Below are 17,743 nucleotides of genomic sequence, written 5' to 3' on the forward strand. Positions count from 1 at the left end.
AGGCACATATTTCCAAATCGGCATTCCTTGGAATTTAAAAACCCCGGTACGCAACATGTTAACATCAGCCTTACGAAATTCTGCCGTCAACTGAAATTTGCTGAGAAATGGCTGACTACCCATGGAATGCATCTGTCGGGATATTAATATAATTTGACTATCAATGATGTCAGGATGATGTCAATATTTGCTGGCTAATTTTAAATTTCTATTTCTAATTTATTCATGCACTAAAATTCTAAGATTGGTACAATGCAGCACTCAGTTTATCTGTTTCCTAAAGGAACTAGCTTGGATATTCATTCATGAATTAAAAATTAAATAACTCCTACATATTAACGTGTGAAAGTTAATAAAATATTTCTGATATGTTTTTCTAGTGACTACCAGTATTATTGCACAAGGCTCCCCCTCACCATGCCAGTGAAGTTCGTTGTTCCTCCTCAAAGTGCTTTACCATATGATGGCATCATGAGGCAACCCCGTGGAGTTGGCCTTTATAATGAAGGACCACTAGATGGATGGTCATCATCACAACCGCTTCTTCATCCCTCATCTATTCATGAGATGTCTTCGTCCTCGCATTGCATGCTTCCTCACTTTGGACATCTACCGGCAGATGTGATTGACCTGTCAAAACTAAAGTGAAATTGGAAAAGATTGTGAAGAAGTTGTGAAGTGCTCAGGTGATCTATTCCATAACTAAGTGCAACAGAGGAAAACTTTGCATCATGGGTTTAAAATTAGTATCAAAGCCTCAGTGAAGCATAGTGTAACAGTGAACTTAATTTCTTGTGCATATTTTGAGGTACATAGGTAGCTTGAGCAGCAGTGAACACTTTAAGTGTCTGAAAAATCAATCCTGCTATAAATATTGCTATAACTCCAATTTACCAACAGACTACACCAGCAGTGGATCCAGGATAGAGACAAGGGAGAGATAGGGGGTTCTCCTCTCATGTATATATTCGGCAGCTGAACAAAATTACCATTTTATGTAATGTAAATTGGATACCTAAAGGGGTTGGGGTGCTATAACCCCCCTAGCCTCTCTCGGGATCCACCATTGGTCTATACAATGATGGGAAAGTATTCTTAGGAGAAAACTAATTTCAAATGACAACTTAGCACAAAAAACTGTGTATGGTTGGAAACGTCAAGTCAAGGAATTTGCATAGATGCTTTATTCAGATGAAGTCTTAATGACCTTATATGTAGCTAACATCCTGGTAATTTGCTACGTGGTATTCATGTGTGATTGCTAAGTCAACTATGTATTTTCAAGACTAATTCAATTGGTACAAAATGTCATTACTTCAAATATTATTTTATTGATAATTTCAACAGCTGGATGATCAATTAGATGTTCATCTAAAAACTGAAAATGAGATATGTAGTACACTAATTCACATTAGTCTTCTTAAATGGTATTTAAGGGAAATGTTGACTCCAGTGGAAATATCCTGAAGGTATTTTACATTATGTCCTTATCCCTGGTTTTCATTTTAGCCAAGGAAAACCAGAATTACCTGATATTCATAGAACAACGTAGGATATGGATAATTGAAAATATCTTTCTGACACTAGCATTGAAGTTTTTCACTCCCTTAAGTATTTCATGGCAATTGCTTAAGAGAAATTTGTGGACGACGCATCTCCGAAAAAAATCCAGTCAAACTCATACAGTACATAGACACTATGATTTCTATCTCAAATCGGTTATATAGGTATTTAAGAATGTAAATAGCCTAAGTCATGACCATCCACAAAGTAGGGCCAACATTTGACTTGAGTTAATTGGAGATAAAATTTTTCGCCTCCCTTGTTTCCATTCCATTTTCTCTTCCCATTCAACATTGGCATCAATTATTAAGACAAGCTCATGCATATCTATTTGTCATGAACTCAATCCAATATACACAATTAGAGATGAAATGACCGCTAATTTGAGAGTAAGGCAAACCAACACAAATATGTATTACAACTTAGATTAGTTTCCTATTGGCAGGATTTGAATTTCTATTTTATATCAATTAAATTTTATACTTCCATCTTTATTCAAATCCTTTGGCTATAAGACTTGTCAATAACAAGATTTCAGATACTTGCTGGCATGACAGCTTTCATGTACTTACATAATGTATGGAAGAGAATCAGCAAGCCTTAGAGTGGATTTTACACTTACTGAGCTTCAAGTATTCATAATTTATGCAGTCCCATTTTGATACTACCTTCCTATACGACCCAATAGCCATTAGAAATACCAAGTTAGTGTTTTACAAACTACTCAATTTTCAGCGTTTTCATTTATGGCATCTCTATCAGAAAATAACACCATTATGTTCTTATTAACATAAACTCAATAATCATTTTAAAAATCTACCATAACAGCTCTAATCACAATGACATAAGCATTTGCTACCCACCCTAGTGACACAGTTTGTTGGCCCAACGAGGCATTGTTGGGTCTACCAAAAAACAGCGTTGGTCCAAAAGACTGTGTTACTAGGCATTACCTGCAAGCATATCAGATATTATGCTGGATCAAGATCATATAGCAATAGTTCATGAAACTGGTCATAGTGTCAGACCATTCTAACCAGGCTGGGGCTTGGAGTAAAGGTCCCCTGGACCATACAGCAAGGACCCATAAAATATCTCATGAGATATGGGAAATGTCTTATGGAGATTCTGAAGTTCTACCAAGGGCATCAAACAAATTTCCATAGAGCTTGAGACTATGCTATTTCCAATGGAGAAGTCCTGGGATTTATGGCAATATCTCAGTGCACTGTATATTTAACTATGGGAGAAAGCTCCTATTCCTTCACCTCCTATCAATATCCACGATAGGCAAGAGCTAAAAGAGTCACTATAAATGAATATCTTAAGTATACATGAAAATAAATGTATATTCATGAAATGGGCATTGACAATTGAAACATCCTCAATATCAGTTGACTTGATAGCATAGGAAAAAATAGAGTAAAAAAATCATGAATGAGGTATCAGATATGATGAAGGACTTCATTTTCCTCAACATAATTAGGGCTGGATGGTGGAGCAGAGAATCATATCATTTCAGAGTTTCTCTCCCAATTTTGGCTAGATGTGCAACCAAAACTTAATGCTCTTTTCAATCCTTACTCTGAGTTTGCACTAATTCATGATTGCATGAGTGCAGGATATTTCTTATACATTCTGCCTTCTTTACGTTTTGATGGACATCAGAATATTAAAGCAACCATATGACATTAAAAATGAAAATTTTGAATTTTGAACATCAATCATCATACTTCCTACCAAATTAAATATGATTATTGCAGCTATTACCTTAAAAATGTGTAAAGCTGAGGTGGATAGAGGGAGAGGATAGCTGTTCCTCCATCAGGAAACTTTTGTTAGTACATAACATTCCCATTTTATTGGTTAGGTGATGTATACTATATACTGAGTGTCCTGCCCCAATCCTATAATATGTGAGAGTGAGGAGGGAAGCAAAATAAATCCTGGGTAGGTGATGCCATGCAGGAATATTTGTATGACATGCAAATCACCTTTAACTCTAGAGAGGGCATGCAGCAAAATGTAATGTTAGAAGGTGCATGGGGTGTTCGATAGGCACCCCAAAGAAATTTTTTTTTATTTCCTTGGAATGATATGGCTATGTTGTGTTCTTTTTTTTAAAATTGGTCAACCGAATGAAATTCATACCAACTATTTACTTTTACACTATGTAATACCATAAAATTTATAATGGAAGAAAAAAGTATTTAACAGAAGTTTTCTATGCTGGTTATTTGACATTCGGTAATATATTTGATGTTAACCCTGTCAACACAGCAATTATGGCAACAATGTGGCCATAGTGGGTTGCCATTATGGCCCCATAATGGTTTTGACCCCTGGCCATATTTTGGCAATGTGTGGCCCACCATAATGTGGCTTAAGTATGGATAGTATACTTTCTTCATAACAATAGAATGAACAAACTTCCATTTTAATAACTCACCAACACACCTGTATCAATAGCAACTGTAATGCTTACAAATGTTTGGTTTGCCAATCTGCGGCCTTCCTGAGACAATCCAAAGTGTGGCCAAAGTTGCGAATGTGTTTGGCAAGCCAAACTACGGCGAAAGCTCAGTGGCTAGCCTTAGCCATATTTGCCGTGGGTAAACCACAATTCGGCCACATGTGGCCATTATTGTTGTGTTATCTAGGAACTTTACAAAATCATGTTTCAAGGCATGAAATACTATTTTATTAAGTGTGCTGAATACAATTTTCTACATATGTTCTAAAAGAGAAAGAAATAATTTGCTCTCATGCAATAAAAAAAGCTTGGGGGAAGTCCGATGACTCAGAAGAGGAATGTGGAAGGGCGCATGGGGTGTGGGTGACACCCCAGGGCACTTTAACTCATTCTGGTCCTGAAACGGAATGAAAATTTTATGGGATACTGGCAGTACTTATTTTGTCAAAATGTATAATGAGACTTGAAGGTAAAGAGCTAACAACACTGTTGATACAACGATGGACATACCATGTGTCAATGAAGAACCATGGGGTGTCCTTTACTCCCCGCATGCCCTTTCCCGGGTTAAAATCATATGATCAGAAAATCTCATCCCTGTTATTCACTGCAAATGTGTTAAGCCAAGGCACTTAGCAGTGAAAAATACATGTGGGTTGGATGAAATTCTTGACGTTAACGGTTTATAATTCTCCAATGCTTTTCATTTACAAGATATGCAATGAAGGCTTATAACCAAAAGAGGAGGAGAAATATTACAATTAACTATAGTTAAATTTATACACCAGAAATTCTAACCAGCACAGAATTAGAGGTAGGAAAACTGCAATTAGTCATATTACTAGTCTTATTCATTGCTAAATATAAAGCAGTTTGGTTTCACATTTGACTTCAAGTGTTGCCCAAAATGAAATTTTAAATTGTTAAGAACTCAATTGTGGTTTAAAGATTGTACTCTTATAAAGTATATGATTCAGGGGGATCTACCACTGAATATATAACTTTATTGTCGGAAGTATAGCCAATGTGGTGATTTATATGTATTGATTTTTATAATACAGAAATAAATTATTTAATGGCGAGATTACCTTATTTGCTCTTTGTCTTCCTTAAATGTCGATTTGTAGGATTAGATGGGAAAATAACGAAAAGTGAGTATTTGAAGTTAGTGAACTTAATATGTACGCATATCATCATCATCACTGGTCAACAATCCTAGGATTGGTTTGACGCAGCTCTCCACTCAGTTCTCCTATCAGCTAATCTTTTCACACCTACGTATTTCTTCTCTTTCACATCTCTCTTTACTTGTTCCATATATTTTGTTCTAGGTATTCCTTTTCCGTTCTTACCTTCCACTTGTCCCTCGACGATTGTCTTCATCAGGCCATCATGTCTCAAGATGTGGCCTATATGGTTGTTCCGTCTTCTTATTAAGGTTTTCATGAGGCTTCTCTTCTCTCCTACTCTTCTTAGGACTTCCTCGTTACTAACTCGGTCGATCCATTTGATTTTCATCATTCTTCTGTAGCACCACATTTCAAAGGCCTCTATCCTTGCTTTCTCCGCTGCGGTCATTGTCCATGCCTCACTTCCGTATAGGAGCATACTCCAGATGTAGGTTCTTATAAAATGTTTCTTTACTTCCATATTTAAGTTTCCCGCTGTAAGCAGGTCTCTCTTTTGGTGGAATGCTCTCTTCGCCTGGGCTATTCTGCTGATAATTTCTTTCTTGCTTCTCCCGTCACTAGTTATCTTGCTTCCCAAATAACAGAATTCATCCACCTCTGTCAGTTTTTGCCTCCCTATTTTAATGTTAGTCTTGACTTCTTCTCTTCTGCTGCATACTAAGATCTTGGTTTTCTTCGTGCTGATTTTCAGTTGATATCTACTCATTACCCTACCCATATTAACCAGAATATTTTTCAAATCCTTCTCTGTTTCTGCTATAACGGCTATGTCATCGGCAAATCTTAGCATGCTAATTTTTTCTCCATGGATATTCACTCCCAATGCCTTTTCTTTGATTTCATTAATGGCTTTTTCAATGTAAACATTGAAAATTACGGGTGACAATGTACAGCCTTGTCGCACCCCTTTCCTAATTCTTGCTTCTTCACAGCTGAGCCCTGATTTTATCACAGCTACTTGGTTTTTGTATAAACTTTGGTTGATTCTTCTGTCATTATAAAGAACCCCAATTTCCTTTAGGATTCCAAGCATTGTACGTGCTCCAATCCACGTTGTCAAATGCTTTCTCTAAGTCCACAAACGCAACGAATGTTGGCTTGTTCTTTTCCATTCTCTTCTCTATGAGCAGTCTTAGGGCCAATATTGCTTCCCTTGTGCCTTTGTTTTTTCTGAATCCAAATTGGTCCTCATCCAAGTACGTACTCTTCTGCTTTTCGTTCTATTCTTCTATAGATGATCCTTGTCAGTATCTTTGATGCATGTGTAGTAAGGCTAATGGTCCTAAAATCTTCGCACTTCTCCGCTCTTTTCTTCTTAGGAATAGGGATTATAATGTTCCTCTCGAAATCCTTTGGTACATCTCACCTGTCGTATACATTTCACTAATGATTTTGTATAGCTGGTTCAACATCTTCTCTCCTGAATTTTTAATTAGTTCTGCAGGAATGTCATCAATGCCAGACGCTTTATTTATCCTGAGGTCTCTTATAGCAGCATCAGATTCCGATCTTAAAATTGGGGCTCCCAATCTTGGGTCATCGGCATCCACTTCCCTCTCGTTTTCGATAGCATTTGTTCTGAGGCGACTTCCTTTGTACAAATCTTCCAAATATTCCTTCCATCTCTTCCCTTTTTCTTCGTTTTCAATCAATAGTTCTCCGTTTTTGACACTAAGGGTATTACATCTTACGCCCCTTTCCTTAAAGTGGTACCTCACTATCCAATAACCGGCCTCTACTTTTCCATGTTTAAGATTGTTTTGCACGTCTTCGCAAATGCTTTTCATCCACGTTTCTCTAGCCTTCCGCGCTTTACGACATATTTCATTCCTTATTCTCTTGTAATGATTCTGTCCTTCCTTTGTTTTCGCAGCCTTGTATTTTCTTCTTTCTTCAATGAGATCTAATATACTTCCTGCGTGATCCATGGTTTTTTCATAACGACTCTTCTTTTACCAAGAACTTCCTCAGCTGCCGCCTCCAGACCACTTCTAATGGTTTTCCAACTCTCTTCCATTGGTTTGTTGGTCGTATCCTCCCCTATTTTATTTTCTACAGCCTCTTTAAAAGCCTGTTGATGCTGAACCTCCCTCAATTTTTCAACCTGCCATATGTTTTTCACGGCTTTCTTCAACTTTTTAAATTTTAGGTGGCATTTCATCATAACTAGATTATGGTCACTATCAACATCTGCCCCTGGATAACTTTTGCAGTCCTTCACCTCATGGTTCCTGAATCTTTGTTTCACTAGAATGTAGTCGATTTGGAATCTTCTACGGTCTCCTGGCATCTTCCACGTGTATCATCTTCGCAGGGGATTTTTGAATAAAGTGTTGGCAACCACTAGCCAGTGCTCCGTGCAGAATTCAAGTAGCCTTTCTCCTCTTTCATTTCGGTTACCCAACCCATATTTCCTAGTTATTATTCCGTCTTGACCTTCGCCGACGACGGCGTTCCAGTCACCTAAAATAATAAGATTTTCTTCCCCTCTTATCTGCTTGATAACTTCCGCAATATCTTGGTAGACATTTTCTACCTCTTCGTCTTCATAATCTGACGTAGGCATGTAAACCTGTACCACTACAGTAGCTACGGGCTTAGTATCTATCTTCACCGTTACTATCCTTTCATTAAACTGCAGGTAGCTTTTAACACGCATCCCGGCGCTCTTTCTAAGCATTATGCCTACTCCAGCATTACCATTTAGCGATCCCGTGTGTATCATTCTGTAGCTTCCACTCCAAAAGTCTCCTTCCTGGGGTCACTTCATTTCGCTGATGCCTAATACATCGAGGTTCATTCTTCGCATCTCCACCTTCAAGTGCATTATCATTCCGAGGAGTCACAGCTACTCCACTCAATTTATATAATTCCATGATGGAATTCTCTCTTGTAAAATATTCCGGAGGTAAACTAGTCCCCCATTCGGATCTCCGGGCCGGGACTACTCGAGAGGGTATATCGGTCAAACGAGATAGAATGTTACGGATAGGAGCATGGAACGTCAGATCACTTCGTACCTGCGGTAAGCTAGAGCTAAATACGCATATGATAACTTATAATACGGTGATAATTGCTGTATTGTAGTTTAATGGCACTGAGATAACACCTACGGGTGTGGATTCATTTAGCACTTTTTTGAGCTTCCCTCCGACATATTACGTCGTCCGATTATAATAAGTTCGACATTTTGTCGGACGATGTCGCTATCTGTCGTACGCACAAACAAATGAAGGTAATAAACAGAGCAGAAGGAAAATTTCAAGTTTTCAAGCGACTTATGAATGAGTAAGGAGAATATGATGTGTGGATACTTAGTTTTGAGCGAATTGTGCTCTCGATCGAAGTAATCATCCAGAGTTATACATTCATTTTATCTCATTTCATTATAAGGTTTAAATGATAAGTTTTAAAAAACTTTGAAAACATGCTTTGGCGACGGTTTCGTTCTTTTCCACGGTGATCGAAGGTTTTTCGCTGAGATTGAAGGTAACGTGGTATTTAATTATTTGGTATAAAATTTGAACATCACTTACTGCATTATTTCTTAGTTATTTAACGGGTAATTAGTTTTTTGTCTCCCAGAGAAACTTTGGCAGGAGACTTCGTTTTTCTTTTGGAATCCTGCTAAACCCTGCTTTTACTCGTAGCAAGCAAAGGTTTCCCTTAAAATGAGCTATTGAAAAATTGAAGAAAACTTTTCTAAAACAACATAATAATGTGGTAAACAAAGAAGCTTTATAATCGTGAAGCAGTCTAACACGTGTACATTAGTGGCGATGATTGAAATTCAAACTGAAGTACATACATTTTTTTTCGTCAACTGGTTATCCTAAGGTCAATGATTCTTTTATTCAATGTGTATGCTTATTTTTCTAGATACTTGAGCACTATGCGTTTGACGCCTACCCGAATATTATGGAGCCTGTGTGTCATGGCAATGTTAGCTGTTTTTTGGTGTATAATTCGTCAGCTGAGTGGAGGAGCTGACGTTTGGCTTCCTAAAGGTAGACGAGTGGCAGGGACGGGTAGAGAGAGCCTTTCCATATGTAAATATCCTGATGAATTCCAGGATAGATTACATGACCTTATGCAACGGACTCACATAGTCCTGTCTTCCTTAGCCCTCACTCACTTCCTTTGCTATGGAAGTCTTTGGGCTCAGGTGAGGATTTTAGTTTACTGAATTGCTAAAATATCACTTGAAGTTAGGAAATAGAGCTATCTTCAACTTTTCTTTAACAGATTCGAATCGGTAAAATATTTCCTTGGTCATCTCATGGTACTTTCTGTCTACTGGATGAGGAATTGGCAGATTTGGGTGAAGCTGTGTTATTGAAGGCTTTCAGAAGAAATGGTATTTATCTGTCATATGATCCAGCTGATGGGGTCTACACAGCTATCAACGATGTTGTGGAATTGCCTGTCACCAATTCTGGTATTTATAAATGATTTCTTTTGCTTAATATTACGAATATTTCGCCACTTGATTAATTTTCTCTTGTTTTATCACCAAATTATTCTACATATGAGTTCATAAGGCTCATAACCAACGGAAATCACTATCCCCAAGGTTATTCCTGGTTGTTTAGAAATTTTAAAACTATAAAAAATGTCCAATTCGTAACAGGAGAACTCTTCATTCTAAATACATTATTTGTCACTTAGAGAAGAACTTTTGTGCCAGTATATCTTTTGCATATTACTTACATTACTCTTAATTTGAAGTTGTATACAAGGGTGGATCCAGGATTTTATTTTGGGGAGGTCACAAGTGTCTGACTGGGCTTCTCATATTCTAGATTAAAATCAAAATACATTAAAAAATTACTGTAGAAAATATCCTTTACTTCGATAGGAAAGTTATTAATATTAAATGAAGCGATTAATACACAAAGTAAAATGCATGTAATGATAACCGTATTAAAAATCTTGTCTATTTTTTAGGCGTCTTGGGAGGAAGGGGCCACGTGCCAATGTGCCCCCCCTGCCCCCCAAATCCACCTACGGTTGTGTATGTGGCAATGTGATCGTGTACTTCAAGCAATGGATGATTTATTTGATTTGATTTACTTGTATATTTTACCTGGCCCAGATGAGGCCACAATCGGGCCCCCTCTTCCTCTGGGATGGGGAACTATGTTTAGATATATTGTGAACAACTTTCTTACCAGAAATTATACTCACTTAACATTTGATGCTAATGACTAAATATCAAAAACTATTCAAGAAAATGGAGCTACACATGGATTTGCCCGGTTCAATTTAGCTTTATTGAAAGGCATTTTGTATTTGATAAATTAATAATTAGTGTTGTTAATACAGTGGCGCCGAGTCCATGAGGCCTGAGGGGGCCTGAGCCCCCCCAAAAATTAGTTACAGATGTGAGGAAAAAATGTGTCAGGCTAGTCAATTTTCCCTGGAGTGTCCAGATATCGAAATTTGAGTGATGAGGGTTCTAATGTTGATCATACGACTCTTCTAAAATGCTTAAAAAACTAAAATTCACTACTTATAAAATTTAACGGGGCAAGGTCCCCGGTTTGGGCCCCCCAATATTTTTAGTAAGTCGGAACCCCTGTGTCAATACAGTTGTAGAGTATCCATTTTTGAGGTGACTTGAGTGAAGTACTAATCTAAATTTGAAAACTGTGTCTTGGGAATGTTGCCATCCTACCCATTACCTTAATTAATCTTACCTTATTGACAATCTTTCAAAGGCAAAACGCATATATATCAGAGGCAAGGCATTTCAATTCAATAGTCAAATATGTATTGATTATCTTATTCATTTGCAAATGTAATTTTAGGATATTCATTCAAATAAATAATTTATTACACATATTTATAAACAGGTAATTTGACTGGAATGGGGTAAATTCTTTAAACCTTACAAGAAATTTTTAAGTTCCTTTTATGTGTTGTAATTTTCTGTTTATCGCAATCTGGTAACCTATATTGGTATAGATGTCCTTGCTACCTATCTGGATCTCCATTCTCAAAGCTGAGTCTGAGTGTACCTTCACATCTCTACTTTCCTTCCCCACCTTTTGTCTCCACTGCTACTCTGCCAACCTGATCCTCTCCCTTGCACCTTAGGTTCCTGTTAATCTTTCTTAAATCCTCTTCTCTTCTTTGTATTACATTTCTTTTTTGTCTTACGTCTCTCTTTCTTGTAACTTGTTTATCTTTTTTTATCTCCCATTGTGTTAGGCATGACTGCTCTCTTTCGCTTTCAAACTTTCTCTCTCACTTCCTTGTTTGCTGTCCCTATTACTGTCTATTCTTTACCTTGGTGTAATTGCAAAGGAGCATTCACGAACAGGAAGGAGCTAATGAGAGGATTATTATGTAAGAGTTAAAAGAATAGGTTAGTGAAGAGTCTGATCTGGAGTGTAGTGCTTTACAGTGCGGAAACATAGACACTTAGGAAGGAGGATGAGAAAAGACTTGAGGCATTAAAGATGTGGATGTGGAGAAGAATGGAGAAAGTGAAGTGGACGGAGAGGAGGAGGAATGACAAAGTGCTGGATATGGTTTGTGAGGAGAGGCAGCAACTAGGTTAGGCACAGAGGATACAGAAGTTATTGATGGAGTGAGTACTTTGCGGGGAGGGGATGTTGAAAACAGTATTGTTGGGTAGAATGTTTGGTAAACGAAGCATAGGAAGGAAGAGAATAGGATTGTTAGTTAGGTTAAAGGAGAGTTGGCCTTGTAATGAAATGAAGAGGGAAGTTCATTAAGGGGGGGAGACTACCTAAATACTTCTTAAATGCTCAATGCAAACCCACTTTTTCTCCTTATATGATCATGAGGTTCACACGTTATCAACAAGAAATACGTTTTTTGCACGGAATTTAAGTTGAAACTTCAAACAGCTGTAGAGGCAAAATTATTCGGTGCTCAAGGGTGAAACTCGGTGAGAGCCTAATTTACACTCTGAGTCATTCCACGTCAAATCACCGAGAAGATTTCAAAATGACACCAACTCGGATTTTAATGAAATTTTTGTCACTAGCTGCTATCACCTATTTAATGAACCGTTTAAAATATTTCCCCTATCACTCTCATAGTTTGCAAGATATGAGGGGTTGAAGTTAGAGATGTTTCCTCAGAAGTGGTAGGTAGTGGGATTCAAATTCCAGGGTGCGGGGCGCTTTGGATTCTAAATTAAACATAATATATGGTAGTGTAATCCTTTCTATTGGTAGAAAACTTTAATAATAATAATTTCCCAACTTTCTGGTGTTTGAAATGTTCTTACTGCCTATTGTTACTCCGGTGTTAAAATGGTATAATGTATTTGAGAATAAGAAAAGCTTATAATTTTGTAAAATGCAAGAATATCAAAACTGTAGTTTCATAAGATTTCATTCATTGCCGTTGCCATGAATTATAAAATTAACCCATCAAAATGTATGGCCATTTTGCCATAAAATTACATCTGTATTATTCAACTTGTCCTGTGAAGGTGAAGTTAAGTGGATAGTTAAAGATAGTTCAGTCATTTGGAAGTGCCGAAAGTTGGATTAAAGGATATGTAACTATGTATGAGCAATGCTTGTGGGGCTGGGTGACTTGTGTAGACTAATCAGGCTGAAAAGGAAGGTGAAGTGTTGATATAGCTTGAAGAGTCATGTAGTTTACACATTTTTACTTGCAAAATAGACCATTAATATTCCACAGTTATTTTATTACCCTATATATGTATTAGGTTTCAATACTTCAATTCCATTTTCAAGGAACTATTCTTATTTTTCAAATGTATGACTTCCACAAAGTGATGTCAGAAGTATTCATCATAATTATGTAGTTTACTCACGTAAAGCAAGAGATGGACAGAATTTATGAAGGACTAGACTATAGTAGGCTAAGATTTGTAGTTTGCTTTCTTTATGCGGATGTATGTAGTGCCAATGGTGGAATGAAGTTATTATTGCTATTATTATTCATCATCATCATCATTAGTCAACAATCCTAAGATTGGTTTGACGCAGCTCTCCATTTCTCTCTCCTATCCGCTAATCTCTTCATAGCTACATATTTATTCTCTTTTACATCCTTTATAACCTGTCCGATATAGCTCATTCGGGGCCGTCCCTTGCCCTTTTTCCCTTCCACTTGTCCTTCAACGATTGTCTTCATCAGACCATCGTGCCTCAAAATGTGACCAACTAAGTTGTCCCTTCTTCTGCTTAATGTTTTTAGGAGGCTTCTCTTTTCTCCTACTCTCCTTAGCACTTCATGGTTACTCACACGGTCAATCCATTTTATCTTCATCATTCTTCGGTAGCACCACATTTCGAATGCTTCCACTCTTGACTTCTCTGCTGCTGTCAACGTCCAAGCCTCGCTTCCATAGAGAAACATACTCCATATGTAGCATCTGATGAATTTTTTCCTTACTTCTATGCTGGTATTTTCAGCTGTAAGAAGATCTTCTTTTTGTAGAAAGCCCTCTTCGCCTGTGCTATTCTACTGTGTATTTCTTTCTTGCTCCGTCCATCGCTGGTAATTCGGCTTCCCAGGTAAGAGAACTCGTTCACCTCTTCAAGCTTATGCTTTCCTAGGTTGATGTTTGTTTTAGCCTCCTCTCTTTTGCTGCAAACTAATATCTTAGTCTTCTTTTTGTTGATTTTCAGCTGATATCTGGCCATTGTCCTTTCCATGTTTGTCAACGTCTTCTTCAAATCCTTCTCTGTCTCGGCTATGACTGCTATGTCGTCAGCAAATCGCAGCATACTAATTTTTTCTCCGTGGATATTGACACCCGAAGCTTTCTGCTTGATTTCGTTGATGGCTTTCTCTATGTAAACATTAAAAATTAAGGGGGAATGCGCACAACCTTGTCTCACCCCTTTTCTTATTATCGCTTCTGCACCGTTTGGTCCACATTTGATCACAGCTACTTGGTTTTTATACAAACTATGAATAATTCTACGATCATTGTAGAGTACGCCGATTCCTTTCAAAATTCTAAGCATTGAATTCCATTCCACGTTATCAAAGGCCTTCTCTAAATCGACAAATGCTATGAAGGTTGGTTTATTTTTCTCCATTCTCTTCTCTATGATCATCCTAAGAGCCAACATTGCTTCCCTTGTGTCCCTGCTTTTCCTAAATCCGAATTGGTCCTCATCCAGGAATTCTTCTGCTCTTATTATTATTATTATTCTTATTAAATTATTTAAGCCTACTGCTGGTGGATTCTACCATCACTCATTCCCTATCAATTTCAAGTACTTTTGCTAAGGATTATATTTAGTCCCATTTCTTCTGGAGTACTGGAGTATAGCTCAGAAAGAAAGTGGTCATGACACACGACATGACCACTTTCTTTTTGAGCTACTATTGAATTTTTAAATCTAGTTGTGCTTGAACTTAACTCATAATCTCGATATCTTCTGAGTACAACACTATTGCTTTATTTACAGAACCTGTTCAGCTTGAACCCTCGATCCAGCTATATGCATTTGAAAAAGATGCGAGGGATCAAGGGGCAGGGTGGGGTTGGGAAGGTGGCATGACGGGCCCAGTGAGGAGGAGAGTCGGTTGGAAAAGACGTCTCTTGCCTCCAGATTGTGCTGGCCTCAACACTCTCCTGCAGTGCTTCCCTGAGAGACTGATCCTGGCATCTTCAGAAGAAGCTGTGTGAGTATCATGGAACCACAAAGAAAATTCATTGCTAAATCTGCATAGCTACAGCTGCGAGATGGGTGATGTGATTTCAATGTCATATGGAATTCCTACAAAGCAAACATGATTTGATCATTTCTTTCTCATCTCTTTTTTAAGTCATTTATGAACTGCATAGTTAGTAATTAACAGAGTAGCAATAGTGGCGTAGTCGACGAGACTATTCATTAGTATTTTTTTTCATTTAACTGAAAAAATTGACCAGCAAAACCAGCCATTGATAATTTGATATGGTGGTGTGAATTAATGTCTTACTTGTGGCAGTGAGATGTCCATTTTTAACGAGAATTTAATTTATATTGCTACATTTTTGTGGCTTTCTCTTGTTAATTTTTGGTTATTAGCTGTCTGGATTCTCTAATATTTTAAAAATATCTGAAGCAGTATTATGCCTTATAAAAGTAGTTAATATTATGATAAAGCAGTTACGAATTGAATAGGGATAGGATATTTGAATGGTCGAATCACCAAATACCTCAAATAATGGGCTTTTTACAATATTTGATATTTGATGACTTAAAGTAATATATTATTCGAATTTCAAATACACAGTATAGATCGTCCATGATTCTCTTTAAATCCATTGACAATGTTTGGGTATTATATGAAGGTTTGCACATTTTGTTGGTTCAATTCTTTAGTAATATTTTTACAAAACTTATCACTGAAATTAAACATTAAAATATGTGTAATGCTGATGACTCCTTGGGAACAACACTTATAAGAATGTGTATACTTTCAAATACACACAAGATTGACTTCCATCTCGCACTCCCGTTGCATGTGAAATTTACTTTTTGCATATTCTAATTTTATATTAATTGTGAATTCATCATTATAATTTATGGTTTGAAATGAATGAGGTGAAACATTACTGATAATGTGACCTTCTCCATGCATTTAATAAAAATGAGAATAATGGCAGTGCTCTATGAGCGCAAGTTTGACAAAATTGTGGGTGACAGTTGCAACAGGATTTAGGAGCTGTGCTGAAGTAGAATGGCAAGCAGAGTGTTTAGCATTTTTTATTTTAATTGTCATTTGTATAAAAAAAATTGGTGGAAAAATGCGTATTCAGTATGTATTCGATATTCGAGTGAGGTGTTTGGGAAAAAAATTAGGTATTCATATTCAAATTTGAGAAAAATACTATTTGACCCATCTCTAGTATTAAAGTAAACAAATAGTTGTTACAGAGGCTTGCAAAATATGAGTGAACGTGGAATGAACCCGAAAAACAATCACCAACTAAACAAATAGTTGTTGAATTGAATTTCAAGTCAAATTCCAAAAGGATTAAGTAAGTAATGGTAAAATTTACTCTGTATATCATAATTTTTATAGCACAGTGTGTATAAATTAACCTTGATCCTCCTCTATTCTGTTTTCATAGGCCTGGGAGTAGCAACCCTCCAAAGGCTAGTTTACCAATGGCGTCATTTGGCAGTTTTTCATTGCCTGTGCCATTTGAAGGATTAGAAATACAAAAATATCACTATCCTGATAACTGGTGGAAAGTAATCAGTCCAGAGAACTGCTGAGTATTTATTTTCAGTTTTTCAACAATAAGAAGACTTACTGTGGGTATACTAGTACCCTGGTTGTGAGGTACCAAAGCACTATTGGGGATGGGTCCTAGGCCTCTTTTTTACTCGCTGGCATGTTATCAAATAACAATTTTTGAATTTTAAGAAGGTTTTATTGTCCAATGACTTAACTTCTAGTCATTTATAGCATTGTTAAGAATTATGGTGCTGGTATGGTTATTTAATGTCTAATACAATGAGCTATGTACAGTTCTGCTATAGCTTTTACGTCTTGCATGCATTTGATCGTGAGAACTCACGCAAGCCTTAGATATAACCTTGACATGATACTCATGGGAATTATTTCCTTAAATATTGACTTTTTTGTGGACTTATTGAAAGGTATCTTTTATGGTATGTTCATACGATAGAGTGCATAAATGTGTCTTGCTATCATTTTGAAAATTTTAATTGGAGGTAATGGTTTTCTACCTTCAGTTTTTATTTTTTTCATAGTTTTTTTATTTACATATATATTTGCTGTACTTTACTTCTGCCATTAAGCAGAACAATGAGTTATTATGTAACATTGTCGTAGAACAAAAATGGGGCTGCAGAAAGATATCATAGTAATGTTACCCAGTTAGTGCCCACACTCATCAAAAAGCTTTCACCTAGTCATTGAATCGCAAGCAGACTCATTTTGCTTTAGGGGACTTAGGTTATTATGCAGGAGCACAATGGCTTTGCCCATGCTGCAAAGAGGAGGCAAGCATTAAAGTTCTCCTACTATTTTTTGGTAAAGCTGCTGATCCAAATAAAATGAATTACAATATCATTTTGATGACTTTTTCATTAATCTCTAGCAATGTTTGGAAAAATACATCCTTCTATCGTTGATGTTTACCGCTGAAATTTCCGCGTGAGCTGTAAGTGTACACCTTTATGGTTGAAATTTTGAAACCACATAATGAAAGTGAAAATTGTGTCTTCATGCTCAATTACCAGTTACTGCAAAAAATCACTTACAGTTTCTTGGAAATCAGCTCTTTTCGGTAAACAATAAAGGGAAATATTATTTGGATATGTGCATGTTCCTCCATAATATGGACTAAACATAACCTTTGCTTTTTAATTGCATGCCATTTTTTCAAATGGCTTAAAAGATCTATTAAAAGATCCTTACTCAATGAAAGCAGTATTATAACACCCAGGGAGGGAGATAATTTCTTTAGGGGTAGGGGGTTTAGCCCTTAGTGACGTTTATATTAACCAACAAGTAATTCGTTTATTTC

The 17,743-nt window shown here is 36.8% G+C and overlaps 2 protein-coding genes across 2 annotated transcripts in view; both read left to right on the forward strand.

The window, feature by feature from the left end:
- Positions 1 to 5,112, forward strand: part of LOC124159038 (T-box transcription factor TBX20-like) — a 123,245-nt gene extending 118,133 nt beyond the window's left edge. Inside the window, exon 8 of the mRNA XM_046534528.1 lies at positions 381 to 5,112. Within this exon, the coding sequence (XP_046390484.1) occupies positions 381 to 648 (268 nt within the window). The 3' untranslated portion in view covers positions 649 to 5,112. The remainder of the gene's footprint in view (positions 1 to 380) is intronic.
- A 3,341-nt stretch (positions 5,113 to 8,453) lies between these two features.
- LOC124159840 lies at positions 8,454 to 17,455 on the forward strand. The gene is made up of 6 exons (XM_046535744.1): positions 8,454 to 8,514; positions 8,620 to 8,715; positions 9,106 to 9,391; positions 9,472 to 9,664; positions 14,661 to 14,877; positions 16,316 to 17,455. The coding sequence occupies exons 3-6, from the start codon at positions 9,119 to 9,121 to the stop codon at positions 16,461 to 16,463; spliced, it is 831 nt and encodes a 276-aa protein (XP_046391700.1). The 5' UTR covers positions 8,454 to 8,514; positions 8,620 to 8,715; positions 9,106 to 9,118; the 3' UTR covers positions 16,464 to 17,455.
- Positions 17,456 to 17,743: the final 288 nt, after the last annotated feature.

Source organism: Ischnura elegans, chromosome 5 (assembly GCF_921293095.1).
Source record: "Ischnura elegans chromosome 5, ioIscEleg1.1, whole genome shotgun sequence".
NCBI lineage: Eukaryota > Metazoa > Arthropoda > Insecta > Odonata > Coenagrionidae > Ischnura > Ischnura elegans.

What these genes read in the sequence shown, in the direction of transcription:
- LOC124159840 (XM_046535744.1), top strand. Translation starts at nt 9,119, where the DNA reads ATGCGTTTGACGCCTACCCGAATATTATGGAGCCTGTGTGTCATGGCA. An exon ending in ATGGAAGTCTTTGGGCTCAG is followed by an intron (nt 9,392 to 9,471) that starts GTGAGGATTTTA and finishes TTTCTTTAACAG; the next exon opens with ATTCGAATCGGTAAAATATT. An exon ending in GCATCTTCAGAAGAAGCTGT is followed by an intron (nt 14,878 to 16,315) that starts GTGAGTATCATG and finishes CTGTTTTCATAG; the next exon opens with GCCTGGGAGTAGCAACCCTC.